Source organism: Saccostrea cucullata, unplaced genomic scaffold, assembly GCF_032062105.1.
Source record: "Saccostrea cucullata isolate Sc308-1 unplaced genomic scaffold, CSIRO_AGI_Scuc_v1 ctg4986, whole genome shotgun sequence".
Lineage (NCBI taxonomy): Eukaryota > Metazoa > Mollusca > Bivalvia > Ostreida > Ostreidae > Saccostrea > Saccostrea cuccullata.
This window is the reverse complement of record NW_026930438.1, coordinates 1-20,283: the sequence shown is the minus strand read 5'-3', so window position 1 is coordinate 20,283 and position 20,283 is coordinate 1. Positions and strand designations below refer to the sequence as shown.

General features: G+C 32.7%; 1 protein-coding gene across 1 annotated transcript in view; it reads left to right on the top strand.

Moving 5' to 3' along the window:
• The window catches only part of LOC134228589 (transient receptor potential cation channel subfamily M member-like 2), a gene marked incomplete at its 3' end in the record, with an annotated part of 28,197 nt that extends 8,207 nt beyond the window's left edge, over window positions 1–19,990 (top strand). Inside the window, exons 2-11 of the mRNA XM_062710255.1 lie at window positions 2,219–2,321; window positions 3,795–3,953; window positions 6,284–6,380; window positions 7,756–8,002; window positions 8,179–8,232; window positions 9,850–10,002; window positions 11,775–12,047; window positions 14,332–14,542; window positions 19,402–19,489; window positions 19,833–19,990. Coding sequence (XP_062566239.1) covers window positions 2,219–2,321; window positions 3,795–3,953; window positions 6,284–6,380; window positions 7,756–8,002; window positions 8,179–8,232; window positions 9,850–10,002; window positions 11,775–12,047; window positions 14,332–14,542; window positions 19,402–19,489; window positions 19,833–19,990 — 1,543 coding nt within the window. The remainder of the gene's footprint in view (window positions 1–2,218; window positions 2,322–3,794; window positions 3,954–6,283; window positions 6,381–7,755; window positions 8,003–8,178; window positions 8,233–9,849; window positions 10,003–11,774; window positions 12,048–14,331; window positions 14,543–19,401; window positions 19,490–19,832) is intronic.
• Between the last annotated feature and the right edge of the window lie 293 nt (window positions 19,991–20,283).

Below are 20,283 nucleotides of genomic sequence, written 5' to 3'. Positions count from 1 at the left end.
GCAATTTTTGAAAAAAAGGGGGGGGGTATCCAGGTGTCCAACACTCATGCATATAGGCACTTCAAACCTGGCAACACTGAGTTTTCAACAGTTCTATGGGGGACTTTGACAAGCCAAAAACAAACAAACAAACCAATAAAACAAAAGCACAAACAAGCAAGCAGTAGATATACATGTAGTTATAATTTTTCCATTGGTTTCAAAGTGAAACATTGTATAGGACGTGTTGGTAGTCCACCCAGGGCTGGGATTGGATTTCATGTGACGGTACTCGGAGGAAAGCATATTAAACGAGGGAACTCTATTTATATGTGCATCAGTTGCACAAAGGGAAATCGATCTCTTTTGATTGTTATACACAACTGCTGGTTGTGCAATTGATCGATTAGCAGGCCTGTTAAACAAAAGGAGCTGTGCTTTCGTTGTAAAAAAAAAATTAAATATCATATACCCTTTATAAAAAATTAATTTATCAATAAATATTTGAACATATCTGGAACGTGCACCTTTGCACCAAGATGCATTGTTTTAACTTCATAAAAAGATTTTTCCTGATTAAAAAAAAACAGTGTAAATCATGCTAGTAGCAGTTTGAACATCTAACTGTCTTAAACGCCGAGGTTTTTAACCGTACGGTTTTCCTCAGGTAAGTTTGGTGTGGGGTGGAGCTTAGTCGAAGCGGCTGAGAAGCCCCGAGGGAACGACGCTGGCTTGTGTATACTACCTATATACACAGGATGTTACCTGAGTGTATTACCTGTAAGCGTTTTCCTACGACATTGTAAAATAAAGCCGTTTTTTTCTTACGTGTAGCTAGTTTCTTTTAAAATAAATATTTTTAATAATTCGACAATTTCAATATACTGCGTGTTTGTTAATCAAATGTTATAACGAAAATACATGTACTATCAGCAAAATCTGTCGTTGTAATCTGGCGACAAAAATAATTCAAATTACACGCGTGTACGCAAGTGGGTCATAAATAAGTTTCTTGGTATAAATAACAATTAAACGTACAAACGGTGTTTTGAGAATAAATTGTTCAGAAATAATGGTATAATTATAGTCTCAAAATATATATTTTTAAGATAAATCCTAGGTGATTTTTCCATAACGCATGGTCTGTAAAAATGGCCTGGGGTTCGGACCGGGAAAGATTCCCCGACAACTAGGCCTATGGATGAAACGGGAATGGAATCATCAGCATCATACTTTTTTCTTTCGGGATTCATAATTTCAAATATTAATTAAAAGCTACACCATGTAATGAGACTGTGTCTGACCTGATGTATGTCTACATTGTCTGTCATCAACATTTATTTTAACCTAATTTTTCATTGTGAAATGTACTATCCGGAGAGATTCAGGACAGAGACCCCTTCAGGTGTCACAATTTTCAAAGCAGAGGAAACTCGGGTTACATGCATGGAATCCATAAATTGGAGAGAAAAAAGTATACATACTTAGCATTTTTAATAGTATAATTACCTCTTGTCTTCATTATGCATTGTATCTTTTTTCTTCTTCTTCCACACTGCAAATCCTCGCCCGTTTGGATAAGTTTTCTCACAAAATCATTTATTTATTAAACCAATACTATGCCTACATATTCTTACATGCGCTACAGAGTAATTTAGGGGAAGTAATTGGGAAGCAAAAGTTCAAAATACAGAAAATTGAATATATATCCACCTCTGAATTTCTTTTACACATATGATTTGCCAACCAATATTTAAAAAGTATAATATTACCAAATATGGACCTTTTATGCTTTATTATTGCTTCATTTGTAAATTGCTGCATGTTTTGTTTTAGGACTTTAAAAATTACTATATTTTTGATATTTTGCAATACATAACATGACCACGTACCAGTGTGAAATTAAAATTGAACCGTAAACATTGTTGTTTGAATCCCTTGTATTGGATTAAAAGAATAAACTCGAATTTAGACATATCTTTTATTTCTGGACATAATTTTTCACAGCAAGTACATATTTTCAAAATTTATGAAAATGAGAAATTTTGTGTCTCGTTTGCATGGCAACTAAAGTAATGATTCAAAAAATATTTATAGATTTTACAATCACTCACACATATGAATAAATTATCATAGAAAAATCAAAATCTGTAACTATGCGCGGCCAACCAATTTTGATACTGTAATTACAGAGAATTGGTCTGAAATGTGAGCCTCCCATTATCTCTATTTTATTTAGGAAATGGGTGGAAAGGAAAAACTAGCAAAGAGTCTTTTTGAAGGTGAAAGTGATTCTCACAAAAATGCTCAGAAGATGTGTAAAAGACTTTTAAAATACAACGGTGAGTTCTATTGCACATTCTAGGCCTCAAATATATGGGCGACGTTTACATTTTGTTCTTTAAAAAGAATAAATTTTATGCTTAATTTTAGACGACCTAAAAACTTTTCAATTCAAATGAATTTGGCAATTTAACATATTTTATTAAAGAAGAAGGTATGGGTTTAGCTTAAGTGTGCCCTGAGAATTTAAGATCATCAAAAAGACTTGAAACATACTACAATATTAGTCAAGTATATGACTGTGATAAATCAGGAAAGAATATGGCACAAAGGATTACCATTCTTCCAATATGACGTCATTAATGTGATGCGTTTCTGTATTTTTAACAGAAAAAAGCCTTAAAGAACTGTGAACGATTGTTTTGTTCCACCCTAAGTCAATTTTGCAATAGTTAACATATTCGATAATTTTTAAATATTTTTATAGATAATTATATGGATTTTCATAAAACATTTCTTATTTGGGAAAACAAAGAGAAATACCTCTAACATTTTGGTAAAACATGTTTTTTTATAATAGAAATCAACGGAAAAACGGAAAATATTTTAAAAACATCTCACCCCCCATGTCACAAAAAATTTCTTTTTACAGGTAATATGTAATGTCAATTCTCAAATTCATACCAAAGCTTTTTGTGTGACACTTGGGGGGAACATGTGTTTATTGACAAAAAAGATAAAAATACTTGTTTTCCACCAATTTAAAAGCGATTTACAACTGAAACATTATATTTCATTGATATATTTATGTTTTATTTATTTGCCAATAATTTAACATAAGAAAAGATATCAGGAACATTTGATCATATCCAAGACTATTTCAAAATATGGTGATGCTTGAAACTCCGATTTTAGTGGAAAATATCTTCTACTCCCATTTTTCAAGAGCTGGAATTATTGATAATTTACTGTTCACGCAGTTATTAAGACAATTCACTACCATTGAACTGTTCTTTGTATTAAACAAAGATTTTATGGTCAAATTCCTATTTATATTGAATTAACTGGTACTAAAATGCAGGCGGGAATCGAGAGTTAGTGTGCGTATTTCTTTTTTTTGAAGGGTAATATTCCTTTAGAAAATAATATCCACAGCCGTTGCCAACTTTCATTTTATAATGTTCTGTGAAAAACAATAATAAATCACATACCTAAAAATCTTTTTGGGCGATCCTGTGGACAACATTTTCTGAAAGAAAATTCCTATGAAAATTGGTGTCTTCTACAACTTTTGATGAAAATACGGGAAAATGCACATGTTTATGACGTCACAAAAAGCATTTAAAATATGTGAGAAAAATGTTTTGTATGATTTTTCTGCGTAGAATTTCAATGATTCAGGCAACATTAATTCTCATCTTTTACATCAGTTTCATTTTTTTTAAAAATCACAGGGCAAAACTTGTATGGAAACCATACCTTGTTCTTATAATTTTGAGATTTATATAGTAATGTCCATTTTTAAAATGCAGAAACCAACGATTCCAGAATATATACAAATTGTAGCACTCGGAGAAGAAAGCAGTACGTGAACCGACAAGAGTTTCTTCAGGCTGTCCTGCTGTGGTCACTATTGACCCATAGAACAGACATCGCTACCCTGGTCTGGCGAAGGGTGGCTAATCAGCTGTGTATGATTTTTATTCCATTTGTTGGGCTTTGATTTGATTGACAATATCTATGTTGTTTTTGTAGACCAAGTCTTCCAACAAAAAATTGGAATTCCCATGGGTACCAATTGCATCGCGTTATAAGCAGACCTTTTTGTATTCATATAAAGAAGAATTTGTGCAAAATCTTATGCATGGAAAGAAGAAAACACTTGCTGTGCCCTTCATGTCGACATTTAGATATATGGAAGACGCATTGTCGATTTACAATGCAATTTTCATTCTTATGTGGATACGACATATCCTGGTGAGGTTGAGATAAACGATACCACAAAGTCTGACCACCTGTTTCATATTTTGATATTTTTCTTGCAAAAGACTTAAATGGTAATCTGACAACCAAGCTCTATGATAAACGTGATGACTTCAACTTTTCAAACGTCAACTTCCCTTACTTATGTAGCAATATACCTTCTTCACCTGCATACGGAATTTTTGTATCTCAATTGATTCGATACGTAAGAATTTTCTCTCTGCATGAACAATTTCTAAAACGAATTAAATTATTTACAAACAAGTTGATGAAACAAGAATATCAACAGTCTCGTTTAAAGTCATCCTTGCGTAAGTTCTATGGTCGATACAATGACATTGTCAGCAAATACAATTTATCATTCAAATACCAACTGACATTTATCATGCAAATCCAATATTTATTCACTCAATTGACGACAAAATTTATTATTATTTCCCTACCTTGACAAGGAGCACAAGGCAGGTGTGACCGGTCGGCAGGGAATGCTCATCCTCCATATGGCATTTGAACCCACCTCTGATGTTTCGGGGAGTCTGTCTTTGCTCTTCTCCTATTTAGTATTGTTTTATGGAGATTTGGTAAACTAAGTTGACTACGAATAGTTCTGTCCTCGTGCTCTTTGCGGCTGTGAGGGATGCTCACTTCGCCTTGACACTTGATCCCACCTGTGGAATTTCCAGGGTCGACGTTTTCTAATCTCTAGACATGTTTATTTTGTATTCTTTAATGATTTTTTAGACCGAGATTTTTCATTGCAATTTGTTTCTTTTTTGTGTGTGTGATTGCAACAAAAGGTTATTTCTTATCTACCAAAAATAATCGCCTTAATAGCTCATCTTAGCCGAAGGCTCAAGTATGCTTTTCTGATCAAAATTTGTCCGTTGTGTGTTGTTGTCGTTGTTGTTGTTGTCCCTGGCAACTTTTCACAATTTCATCTTCTCTAAAACAACTGGGCCTATTTCAACCAAACTTGCCACAAAGCATCCTTGGGTGAAAGGGATTCAAGTGTGTTAAAATAAACGACCGAGCCCTTTTCCAAGGGGAGATAATTATAAATTAATGAAAAATTAAGGGCATCTTTTAGAAATTTACTTCTCCAGAACCCTTGGGCCAGGAAAGATGAAACTCATGTGGAAGCATCCTCAGGTAGTGTAGATAATAGTTTGTACAAATCACGATTCCCGGGGATAGGGCGGGGCCACAATGGCCAATCAAAGTTTAAAATAGGAATATAAGGAAAAATGTTTTAAAATCTCTTCCAGAACCATTGGGCCAGATAAAATGAAACTCATATGGGAGCATCCTCAGGTTTGTTTAGATTATGACCTCTGAGGATAAGATGGGGCTACAATGGCCGATCAAAGTTTTTACATATATATTAATAGGAAAAATCTATGAAAAATCTTCCTTTAAATATCGGCAAAGCCATGATTGGTGATGTTAATATGGAAACATCCTCAGTAAGAGTTAGTTCAAGTTTGTTCATATCACGACCCCAATCGCAACTTCTCGGGCCTTTCCGACTAGCGGAAAAACGACCTCGAATGTACTAGGAAGACGACATTACAACCCCCCCCCTTTCACGATCTTTGAAATAAATGCATGGAGACCTTTCATCTGTGGGATATGGAGTTCATCCTTATTCAATGTAATGATATTACCTAAAATATACCATAGAAGGAACCTCTATTTCCGTCTACACTATATTTGAACAAACAGGAAGGTGTATAAATTTTTAACATCCGGTGATGCTAATACATTCTAGGTTGTTTTTCCGACCTTTGACGGAAAGACCCGAGATGATGCGATTGATCACGACCCATCGGGGTAGGGTTGGGCTATAATTTTAGCAGTCGATTGTCATTTTAACTTTAACTACACTCAATTAGATATTCACTCATTATTTCTCCATTTTGAACGACATTAAGAGAAAATTAGAAAAAAGGATGTCCGCCATTTTGAATCGCTTCTTGATCCAGTTGAGCGTTCTGGCTTATTGTTTGTTGATTTATATTGGATTTATATTGTATTATAGATACTGGACTCGTCAGTGCATTGATTCTCCAGGAGATGGCCTCCATAGCCTCGCTGAAGGACGAGGAGTTAGCGATGAAGTTGACTGAACATTCAAAGTATTTTTTTCAATGTTGTATACTTATTCTACGCATTTAATGTGTTGGTTTGATAGTGTAAAACAACCTTAAGAAAAATCTACTCTACAAATAATTACAAAAATGATTTTTAAAAATATTTATAAAAGTATGAACTGTTTTTAAATGATAGAGAATGAAAGAACAGTCATTGTGGGGATGATTTCTGCTGATATGACTTGCATTTAATTTTTCAATTTTGGTAATAAGTTTCAATGTATTCGTTATGTTGTATAATATATGAGGTAGAAATATATTTTTTGAGATACAAGGCATTAAAAATTAAAGGGAAAAGAGACTTTCCAGATTTTTTATGCCAAAGAAAGGAAAACTTTTTTTTTGCTCTTTGAAAACATTATCTAGGATTCGATTTGCTACTTTTTTCAAGACATGAAAATGAAGCACGTAAGAAGAAGGTACAGTTTGGGATTAATTGTGCCCTCAAAATGCAATATTCTTAAAAAAGTTATGAATTGGCTTTAACAATAGTTGAATAGATTTTTGTATCCTTACTGCATTGAATTCCTTTGAATCAGAAAAAATAAATTTAAGGACAGATGATATTAACAAAAAATGGATGCCTGAATTGGTCTATATTTTTTGGACTAATTTCATTGAAATTGATGCAAATAATAAATTTCTAGAATATAAAGAATTTGTAAATCTTCTGTGATGTTCAAAAGTCTGCCTCTGTGAAACCATCCTTATTAATCTATACAAATATTTTTCACTTCAAATCTCGTTTTTGTGAAAATTTGAATAAAAAAATTAAAACTACGCGGTGAAAGTTAATATTCATTTTACTCATTTTAACATGACTTATGTTGTTAATTTCATATCTTTTGACAAAAGTTTGTTTGTATCATTTGTCCTTAATTTCTTATATCACTTTCATTTTTTATTAAATAATAAGTAATAAATTAATACAGGGCTAATTTTGTATTGAAACTGCACCTCTTTTTTGCAAAAACGTTCATATTCTTTGGGAGATGAACCCAAGGAAGTTCCGTGTTGATAACTGACAATTCATTTTTTATTTCATGGTTTATAAAACGTAAATTGTCAAAAATATTATTTTGATATTATTTCGTATAACATAGGCTCAAATAAGTTATGATTTAAGTAAGGTGCTAGTACCGGTAATTAGTAAATTATCTCACAAAGAAATATTTAAAATGTTGATCCTTGACGACCTTGGAAGAATGCATTTCAATTATATATTTTTGACTTATCTTCTTAGGTATAAATCTTACTTCACTTGGTCTCATTACATTTTAAAAACTTTTTTGTAATAAAATTACATTTATTGACAGTAGGTGTATTCTATTATTTCTAACTTAATTTACACATTTGGCAGATCGTTTACATCCCGAGTATTAAGTATGATGGACAATCTTTATCGGACGGACAGGGAAGTAGCGTTTGAAATTTTGGACGAATTAGAAACAGTCTGGACTATCCAAGCCCGACCTCTATCGTTTGCGTACGAATCGAAGATGTACGATATCATAGCTCACCCATGCTCTGTTGCTTTGATGAACAAGATTTGGTATAACGGACTTATTCCCAGCGGATTGTCCATGAGATTTTGCAAAGATTTTTTGGTTAGTAAGTGTAGTTCCCCATCTCATGTGTGTACTTTAAAAAAAGTAGATAATGTTATTTGCAAACTGTTTTACTCATAACTTTTGATTTTAGCTTATCATTATGGGTTGTGTGAAAAAAATTTTAATCAGCAATGAAACATAACTAATTCTAATTCTGACGTCATGTTTTATAGGAACAACCACCTGTTGCTGGGAGTGCTCCCTGCTTCCACTTCGTTTTGCATTACGTGAGCTTAACAATCATTATTGTTTTCTTTTCTGTTTATACGACACTCAAGTGATTGCCATTGATAAACTAATTCTTGCTTACTGAACTTGTAAGCAAATACAATCATTCTACTTTAACTTATGTCACAGGTTTGAAATGCATGACGTTATTGTAAATGGTCCCCTTTTACAGATTTTCTTTGCAGTGATCATTGTCCTTTATATTTTAGTTAATTGCAGCCTCGAGGACCGGGCTGTTTTATAAATATAAGTTCAAGTGTTGGTGTATGGAAATTGAGGTGGGAGAAGTTATTCATAAAGGTTTTCTAAATATTAAAAAGAGTGTTAATCAAAATGTTCTATCCCTTTAAAAATTACGATATACATAATATATGAATTTGGACATCATTTACTTTTAAAAAAAAATAAAAGGTCCTTTTTTCAGAAAAAAATTTAATTTTACCTATCGCATAAAAAACGTACTCTACACAATTCATGTTTTAAATTCTTAAAGTGAAATACATTTTATGCCCCCTTCGAAGAACGGAGGACATATTGCTTTGCTGCTGCCTGTAGGTCTGTCTGTCGGTCCACTTAGTTTCCGTTCATTTTCTTCACAATTGTTGCACATACTGAAATGAAATATGGTATACAGATATCAGATATCAGATAAATATCTAGGTCAATTTCTGTTTCGGGTACGGTACGATCGCGCAATTTTTCAGAGAGTTATGCACCTTGGACTTAGAAAAATTAGAATTATTTGCAGTTTCTGTTCATTTTCTTTGCAACCGTTGCACATACTGAGATGAAATTTGGTAAACAGAAATATCAGATGAATATCTATAGGTCAAGTTCTGTTTTGCTTATAATCAGGCCATTTTTCACAGAGTTATGACCCTTGGACTTTGGAAAATTCCAATTATTTGCTGTTTCCGTTCATTTTCTTCCAAGAGGTTGCTTATATTGAAATGAAATTTAGTTTACAGATTTGTAATAAGAATATCTAGGTCAAGTTTTGTTTTGGGTAAGAGAGCGCTATTTTTTGCTTTTGTCACAGACTTATGTCCCCTGGACGTAGAAAAATTTCAATTACTTGTAGTTTCCCTTCACTTAAGTTGCAAAGGTTGCACATACTGACATGAAATTTAGTATACATATTCACCAGATTAATATCTAGGTCAAGTTCTGTTTTGGGTACAATTGGGTACAAAAGAGTTATGCCCTTTTATAAATACAAATACAAATACAAATAAGGGGGAGTGTTTTACAATCTTCTTTTGTTTAATATCTAGGTGATGCATCTGTCCTTTCAATTTATATTTATGCAGCCAACATTTACTTGAGAAAATGATAAAGTTTAAAAGGGCATCGTTTTCCTTCGATTTTCATTCATGATCAACTACAATTTTCAAAATATTCTCGACTATCGTCTCCATCATTTAGACGCATGCCTTTTTCACACAAATCGAAGCGGTTTGATTATCAAGACTTATTTCCATTGTTTGCTTTATTATTACCTGGGCGACAAATGATGGTTACATATACATCAATGTTTTCTCGTGTTTTTTATAAGTTTTCTTTGCAGTGATCATGCATTATCTTGTATGTTATTGTCAATTTTTTTCTTTTTATAGGTTTTCTTTGCAGTGATCATCCTCCTGTATAGCTACATGTTACTGACCAATTTTAAAAAATATCAGGACATGACTGCCTTCTTTCAAATGTCTGAGATCGCCCTTTACGCCTGGACAGGGTTTGATTTCCTGAACGACATCATCAGCGTTATGGTATTTGTTTCTCAAAAGCTAATTCTTATATTATTCTATTGAAGGAGAAATAATCAAGAAAGACACCAATAAGGTGAGATGGTTAAAATAAAACCACTAGGCCGACGGAGATAAAACTAAAATGTTCAAATCATGACCTAGGATAGGATCAGGCCACAATAGAAAATAATTACACTGAAAGACAAAGGAAAATTCTGTTTTTATCTCGTTTAATGACCCAATTAGTCAGAAGACGTGAAAACTTCCGGAGGTAGCATACATTCTAAATTATTCAATATATGGTTCCGGGAAATATGTTTGGGCCACAATAGGGATTTTAACTGTAACATTAGATATAAAAGAAAATAGTTTTACAAAAATGTTTTATACATGTTTAATGATTTTTCATGAAACAATGGTCAGAGGAGATAATACTAGGATTTTTGTACGATCTCATTTTAAATCATTGAGAACATGTTCTCTTGGGATAGGTAGGGCAATAAATTGGGATAAAGCTTACATCAACCTTATATAAATCAAAAATATAATTCCGATAACCTTTTTCACAACTACGACTATACCACACTTATAAGTCACATAATTATGTGAACATTCCCATCAAAGGAATAAGGTTTCAGCTTTTTGCGGTATACATGTGTAATGGAATATCATTAGAAGATCAAACTGGGTACAAAGATTGTTTATGACTAATTGATTTTCATAAATTTAACAAATGACCATTATGACAAATTCAAGATTAAGTTTAAAATTATAAAATTCATTAGAAATGAAATAAATTTTAAGGATAATGAACATGCATCAAATTCAAGACTCGATTGAAACGATGAGAATCGGGCGAAGAGCAAACTTGGACCTCTACTACATCTTAGCTGGGAAGAGGTGGTATAGATAAGTAAAATCTATCGTCCACCGATTGCACCGCTATGTATTTTTTGTCATGAAGAGTCACACAGCAAATCCTTGGACAATTGAGTATGTAATTAAGAATATGGAAATATCTCCTAAACCAATATTTTATGCTTCCCATAACAAAAACAACATAAAACAGTCAGACAATCGGTTGTTTATCACGATGGTGGTAAATTGCTGCTAAATCTTAATCAATGCATTTTTTTCATGGGAAATGAAAAAAAAAAACAAAAAAAAAAAACATTCCATTAACGATACTGTTGATTTATTTGTTTAATTAACTTGTTTGGCAACAGCTTGCCTTATTCGAAAATGGAACATGGTCTTGCTTACAAAATCAACTGAGATACATCATATTATTTTTGACAAACAAATTAATGAAACAAGAATATATTAAAAATCACGTAAACAATTCGTAAGTTCTATGGTCTATATCTTGTTAGCAAATACATTCCATCATTAAGCCAAATGCTGATGGCGGATTCTCACACAAATTGTTGGACGAGTTTTACACCCTGAATTGACTGCGATTTTTTCTGTAATTGCTTCATTTTGTAAAAAAAAAAAAACGTGCGTATAATGAGTCAGAAGAAGATGCTCACTCCTCCATGGCACCAGATCCAACCTCCGATGTTTTAAAGGTTGATGTTTGCTCTGCCCTGTTCAGTCTTAATCTGATTTGTTTTGAGCATGAATTGTGTTCGTTTTGTTCATTATTCAATAAGGATTCGAAATCATGCTATAAACTCGCTTTTAGAGAGAGGCTAAATAATTTTATTAACTTAACTGGTTCTTCAATTTTAAATTCATGACAAGAAGTGAGTTTTGTTCAAAAGAGTGAAACCTTTTTTTTTCTTCTTCAGGGAGTGTTGTGGAAAAGAACGGAAACCAGGAGAAAATGTACATACAGATTTCTCTCTCGACTGAACGATATGTGGAAGGTCTTGGGTCTGTTTTGTGCTATTCTTGTCGTTTTAACGATCACATCGAGACATAGCGTAGCCATTAATGAAGAAATGCCGAGATTTGCCCCTCGCTCGGCAGCCCTGCTGCTGCTCTTCTCCTACCTTCGTTACATGCGTCTGCTTGTTATTCACCATTACACAGGAATTACACTAATTTTTCTGAAACACATGGTAGGTAAAAATTAATGTATACTTTAATTTGAAAAGTGTTTATCAATGTAAGAAATTGATTAATTTAAAGCAAGTAGTAGGCTATGATAAAACTCTTTTTTTTTTTTTTGAAGAAAAAAAAACATGTGTCCTCTTAGAACTCTTTGCACTTAGAAAAAAAACCAAGTACACGAACAAATAATAAAATTTTAAGACGCCCTATCCATTTTTCAGGACATAGAGAAAGTAACAAAGTTCACTAAACTCTTTTTATTAACATTTTGAATTTTTGATTTTAAAAATATAAATAATTTTTTTTAAATGAATCGGAACCACAGCGAGGCAGCTCCACACTGTAAAAAATAAGTGTTTTATAAATAAACACCATATTGCAACAGATAATAAACACTTCAACACGTTTAGAATTTAAACACCTCAAGAAGTGTTTAAGAAATAAACACGTTAGAATGTTTAAATTCTAAACACATGAGGTTTAATATTCAACACTTCAAAAACACAAAATGTTTAAAGATTAAACACTGAATAAACACTTAGCGTTTACTACATAAACACCTCGAGTGTTTAAAATTTAAACTTTTCATGTTTAATAAATAAACGTGTTCAACCTAAACACTTAAACGCTTAAACATGTTTATTCGATGCAACAGATAATAATCACTTAAACATGTTTATAGGTCAATTTTTAAACACTTCAACGTGTTTATTTTACAAAATAAATAAATACTTAAACGTGTTTATAAGTTTTCAACATTTTTATTTGAAACAAATATAAATCAGTACAAAACACACTGTGGTTGATAATGAATATGTAGTACATTAAGCTTTTTTACATTAATAATTGATTTAATGTTGATTGAGGGTTCAAACTTTATAAACATTAAATATCACATTTACCAACACATGGATACATTATTCAATTTTAGTTGAAAAAATAGAATTCTCAAATTAAACTAATGATGAACATGTAAAACCTGCATCTTTAAACTAAACTCCAATAAATTGGTGTCGGGAGGGGGGGGGGGTCTTTGAAATATGAAACAAATACATTATCGCTTAATAAAATGAAATGTTTTTCATCAGTAAAATTTAGAACAGTTTTTTAAAAAAGGCTAGATCATCCTTTACATCTTTTTTTAATAAATAAAACAAGCAAAATGATGAATAAATATGATACAAAAAACTGAAAATAATATTTGTTGTCTGGGTACAGCATGTATAATAAGTACTTGTATTACACTGATGAATCTAGTTGTAAATGTTACAAGTTTTTAATTTCACAAATATTCAGAGTTTTAACCAAATAAAGAATTTTTTCCAGTTTTGAATTGTAAAGGACCAATTCTTGCTACTAAACAAGAGATGCCGGGGTATCACTCACTCAAAATCCATATCATATTCTAACCGAGTTAAACAGTCTAGCTCCTCTGGTTGCGGGTAAAATCCAGGTTCTTCTACAACGGATGATAATCTCCAGTTTTCCATTCTCAAAAATTGTATTCACACCAAGTAGTTCTAATTCCTTTATGTCCTGAAAGATGGATGAAAAAATATTCACTATGCAAATTCAGATAATTATCTGTAAAAGAATACATAAAGATCGAAAAAAAAAAGATTGTTATTGTTCACGCCAATATTAATTATATTATACATACTGAGAAACAAGTTTGGAATAAAAATCTGCAATTCAAATACCTGTAAATCATACATATATAAGCGTAGAGACTGTACACTAAAAAAAATATATGTTCATGTACCTGTAGGAGCAACCCAGCAGCAAAAATTAAGAAAATGGGGAGGGGCCTACCTTGTCCCAATGCATTTTCTGTTTTCTATCATGTATCACACTCCCTCAAAAAAGTAAAGTTTCCTTAAACAATACATGTATGTGCACGGACTGGAGATTAAATTATTGTTGGTAGATGCTCTAGATCTGTAGCGTAATAGTTTTATGTATTAGTTATGGTCAAAGGCAAATACATAAAAACCATAACGCTACAGATCTGCAGCTAGTACATGCGCGAGTGCTAAAACTATAATTTTTTCATTAAATTCTACTCTCGATAAATGTGCAAATCTGTTGGAAAATATCAAAGCATTGCAATCACGCCAGGAAAAGCTGCCAGCTGCGCGCCTTCGGCATTCACAGGGGTTTGATCACGTGACCGACCCACTTCATTTCCCATTGAAGTTTATAAATTTTCTATTTATTTCTTAATTACATGTTTATGGTACATTTGTTATGCTAGAATTTTCCAAGCATATAATTGTGACAATATCTTTTCAGCTCTTGACTTTGTTGAGGTTCCTAATTACGATTGCATTCTTTGTGCTGGGCACAGGAATCTTTTTCGAGGCTATTTTGGTTCGGGACAACCCCGATCTTTTCCCTGGGGAATGGCATGAATGGCGCATCTGGAGAATCTTCTATTTTCCTTACTATCAGTACTTTGGAGAAACCTTCGAAGAAACAATTGGCATACAAGTCAACAACGACAGTAATGTATCTTTCCATCTCTTTACAAATTCTATGTAGTAGTGTACTGTACAAATATTCACGTTTGAGCGAGTTTCACATGAGGCTCTTCGTTGCGAATATTTCTCGTCGCGAACAGGTCCTCAAAGTCTATGTGTATATTATCAACAGATCCAAAGAATGACTTGATCGCGAAGATTAATATTCGAAAACTAGTTAACTAATTCCCCCTGTTGATCGCGTAATAATTCGTCGCAAATAGAAGTTGGTTTACAGTATCTTTACATCTTTTTGCAAATTTCTTGTGCAAGTCAACAACGAAAGTAATTAAGGTCTTCCGTTTCCAACGGAAGACCTTCTACTGATTCTGTTGGTAAAGATTATTATTCTTTTTTTTTTCTTCTACTTCCTAGACGCAAACTTTGAGGCCTCATATCTCACTCATTTATCAACGGATTTCGCTCAAATTTTCAGACATTATAGACATTGTTAAATTCTATCAGAGTGGTACCTAACACTTCAAAAATTCACTTCCGGTTTTGAGTTATTCCCCTTTAAACGAAAATTTATAGGCTTTCGTTTCCGGATAAAGGCGCAGAGACCACAAAAGCTGGAGCAGAATTTTTACTGATTTTAGGTAACAGAAGGATTGAAGTTGAGCACATCGGTTTTTGTTTTTCGATTTCTGTATTAACAATGGCGCTATAAAAGGGTCAAAATTTAGAACGCCTAAAAGAGCGAAAATTTGCACATATTGTCCTTTTTATCTTGAAAACTAAAAATATTTTGTTAAGACATAATGAACAAAAGTTGTGCATAATTGCAAGGGCTTTCATATAATAATATTCAAAAGGGGCTGGCCCCTATAATTAGGGATCAAGGGGCCTTGAAAGTTTTTGCTTTATAACTCAAAAACGGTAAATATTTCGAAATGACTATCGATTATAGAGTTGTGCTTTAACATCTTACTGATCTCATGAAATTGTTATTGTGTTCGAGTCTTGTTTTAAATGAGCTGGTGCATGACCAAAATATGCACAGGTAATTCTTTTCACTCAGCACGTAAACGAGAGCTTCTCATGCGTGTAACCAAAGCAAGCTAACTATAAATAATAAACATGGCTACATTGGATGCCAATATTCTTCAGAATAAAGTTCTCGAAGTGTTTGTGCTTTTTTCTTACAAATTATCATGTTCATCCACTGACAACTTTCCCCTTTATTTCAATTTTTTAAAAATCGTATAAACCAAGTCTTCTAAAAAGGGAAGAAAATATAATCTTTTCTTCTTATCACATAGAAGCAAACAATATAGTGAGAAAATAAAACATAACTAAAAAGCACATGTACTATTCACAGCCATTAAGTGCACGGCTTTAACATTCACCTTGTTTGTTTACAATTATATAACACGCCTCCCTCGATAGCGGCGGGGCAAAGTCGGTCCCGGGAATTAATCGGCGCGTGATCCAGCGACCTACAGTCATACACAAAAAAAAACCACCACAGAATGGTTAAATTAATTCTTGATAAAAGTGTTCCTTAAATTCTTATACTATCTCTGTCCCATGAAAATACTATTTTTCGAGTCTTACGTATGGTAGGAAAGAAAGCTAGATCCGTATTCACCGAAAACAAAGCTCCGTTCTCATTTTGATATTGAAGAAATCTTTATGCGTATAATTGAAATAAACTTGCCGTGAGTAATAAATATTTTACCACGCTGTACATGTATCATATCTCTTTTAAATTAGGTTTTAAACGTGTTCTTTGTATTCGATGGTATCATTTTCCTTTTATTAATAAAGATCTTTCCAAGAGAAAGAGTTATAGAAAAAAGCACGAATATCTTTTATTCGTTTAAATATGAACACAAACAATTTGAACGGAAACAATATACGCCCGGATCTCATAAAAAACTTTTAAGAGTCAAACAATATACAATTATTTACTGCGCGATTCTCATATTCACCTGGAACCCAGATTGTTTACCATTACGTAATCTATCTTTTGATTACACACGGCCGAGAAATTCTAAAGCGACACACCGCGGTGAACCAATGACCCCGCAGTCATAGGCAAATAATTGACACATACAAACCATTTTACAACATTAAGAAAATATTATTTTCTCTAAGTAAATTAAATCTTTCAAAAATATCTTAAAATGTTTTAGGTTTGATTTTAGAACAAAACGCTGGGGCATTTATTTTACATGTACATTAATCAGTCTTCAATTCTTAAATATTCGTTAGATCCATGTGTAATTTGACGATTCATTGCACTAGGACTGGCGATCTGCAGTTACTTTACTTCAACCAATATTTATTGAAATGCACAAGCTTTGCTCTTTTACACACAAAAAAATCCGTTTTTAACACAAGTTTTCCGAAACACATTTTTTTTTTCATCACAGATATTAACCATGGCTATACCAATTTTAATTTTTTAAAGAGAATCTTCCGAATCGTAAGGATAGAATTATACTCAATGAAATGGACTAAACATCGATAAGTAGCACCTGCACGTGTAAACTTCATAAGTGACTTCTGTGCTGCACACTGTCTATTAATTTATATTGCAGGTTTTATAGTAAAGTTCAAGAAATAATGATTTTAAAGCAATGAACTTAATTTGTTTTATAATTTATTCAAAACCCGTATAAATGATTAGTATATAGTTTGCTAACATTGTAATTTTGTTCCGTGATTAAATATCAGTAGCACGTTATACCATGTACATTCAAGAAGTAATAAACCCGCATATGTCCAGATTCGGAAATTTAAGAACTTATATACCGGGGTAACAATCTTATCTGAATATTACAGATTTATCATGTAATTACACGCTTTTACAACCTAAATTAAATTGTTAAAATCATAACCGGCACCAAAGTAAAACCATTTGTATCGTTTACCGTATATAACTCTGTATTTTCTTTAAAATGATGAACTTATATCTAGCGCAAATTATTACTTTCCTTGGTTTAAAAAATACGCGTACGAGAGAAAGCGAGTGAGAGGCATTTTATTCAAGTACATTCAAGATTTTACCAGCGAGTCCCTGTATCAATTTTTATTCTATTAAACATAATCTCCATTTCCTATTTAAATTTAATATATTTGATGATTTTATTCAACTTCAAGCACAATATCATTATGTACTACTAAAATGAAGTCCATGCACGGATGTTATTGTACATCGGGAATTTTCTTTAACCCTTATCCATGCATTCCTCCTTCAAGGAAAATAATTATGAGTGAATTGATTAAATAACGTGTATAAAACCATGTGGTTTCGGTGTGTCAACGTGGTTTAGATCATGATCAGCAAATCACAACTCCTGGTGTCTTCCTGTCTAACAGGATAATAACCTCGAATGTATTACGTATACATCATGACATCCCAATGCTCCTCACCCCCTTTACCCAAACTTTGAAATAAATAAGGAAAGGTATTTTATTTGTGGACTTTTGAGTTTAATTTTATTGAAAGTAAAGCTATTACCTAAAATACGTATTATGGAAAGGACTCTCAACCCCTTCTATCTTTCATAAATAGAAACTCCATGTTTTTTGAATATTAATATCCGGTGATGTTTTAAAATACCTCAATGTAGTTTTTTTTGACCTGTGACAAAATGGTGCGAGATAATGCAAATTTCAAACATCTTCATCGGCCAATGACAGAAAAGTTGTAAAATTCCTGTCAGGGTTATGAACTTCTAATCACTAAATGGTATTTGTCTTGACACAGAGCCAAGGTTATTCTGTTAAGATCAAGGTCATTGACAGAAGAAATATTTTCTTTACTACGCTATGAATTAGTAAATGAAAATCATTGGAGGCTCTTACTGAAACATAGATTACTTATGATTGGAGGTTTTGTCATGACCCTGATCAAATGTCTTTCTGGCAAATCAAGGTCACTGACAAAGAAAAAAATGTTTAAGCATAACTTTATACATGTAATTAAAATTTACTGGAGGCTCATGCTGGGAAGAAAGGTTGTTTACATAAGAAAGTGCAGTGACCTTGACCCAAGGTCTGTACTTCCTGTCCACAGCTCCAACGGAAGACCTACTCGTTGCTTTGCAACGAGCTCGGCTCTAGTTTATCTTTCCATCTCTACATAAAAAATGTACTCCAGTCTCCCATATGGTAATCATGACGATGTTTTGCTCTGGTACACGCGAAATAAGTATCGGATCAAAAAGTAAAGTAGGTGATGTGCAATGTCATCAAGTATGTAATAAAGATTATGTAAAAGTACTTGTATTATGAAATTTTATTCAGTGGTAAAAGAGGCCGGAGTTGCGGATAAGTGATAGATATCCTTCAATATTATAGAAAGAATGGCAGTGTTAATGTTTGCTATGGGAAACCCTTAGTTTGTTTCTGATCTAAAAGTAAAATAGGAGGTGGACAATGACTCTTATAATGTAACAAAGATTCTCGGAAAGGCTCATTTGAGTTTTGTATCATTATCAGTTCGTGGATATATGTCATTAATATGTAGAACCACGTGTTGAGTGCTAAAATAATTTATTCCAGAACGAGACAACATGGTAACACAATACGTCGTACATAAGATTATTCGTATTTGACTAACTCGTACTTTAATACATATGTAACAAGTTTCATTCAGTGGTATAAGAAGAGTTGCAGATAAGAGATGGGTACCCAAAAGCGTAAGAGGCAGTCGTGTAGATACTGGGTACTTTTTCTGGAAACTATCCTCACGATTATACATTGTCAAGTTATCTCTCAGTAAATACTCAGATATAATTAAGTCTGGCATAGACAATATATCCCCTCCCTTCACTTTGACTTACTTTTGTTATGAAATTATTTAAAAAGAATTGAACTCTCTTCATTTCAGAGGTGGACTGGAGTGTGAAAGGTATAGCAGCAATACATATAATGGTGGGTAATCTCCTTATCCTTAACCTAATCATCGCCCTGTTCACGTGAGTGATCTGATTCATCATTTATTTCCCCAAATTCATTCATCATTTCAAAAAAATATCTTTTTCTAGAATGTTTTTTATTTTATCAATTGCAACTAAGTATCCTGAAACTTTATTGTTTTATTCTTTTATAGATTTCTGTGTCAATCTTTGTATTTGTGATGGAAGTTTCTTAAAATATCAAGCAAATGTTTTTATTTTATCAATTGCAACTAAGTATTCTGAAACTTTATTGGGTTTATTTATAGCTTTCTGTGTCAGTCTTCGTATTTGTGATGGAAGTTTCTTAAAATATCAAAGGCCTACAACGAAATCCAATATCTTAATTCCATTCTCATTACAGGACGACGTATGAGAAGATTCTGAAGAAGTCTCGACTTGTTTGGCAGTATGAAAGGTATCACGTGATTGAGGACTTCAGAAACCGGACATTTTGTTACCTTGACTTCATCACCATTCCAGTGCGGTGGGTTGTATACCTATGCAAAATGAGACGCAATCGTAAGTCATAAAAATCATCATGCTGAATTAACAAAATTAAACCGCAGTCACGCATTTTAAAGGCCGGTATACACGGTAAGATTTGTATTTAAAGATTTGTATTATAATACAAAATCTTACTGTGTATACACTCTTAATGCAGTGTATCATAAGATTTTTCGAATCTTGTAAAACTGTATTAAGAATAGAGCAATGCTCTATTTCCTAATACAAATCTTAACTTACCTATCACTTTCAACCAATGAAATGTAATGACACTAGGGGTCATCCTATTTTTATCATTACTAAAATAA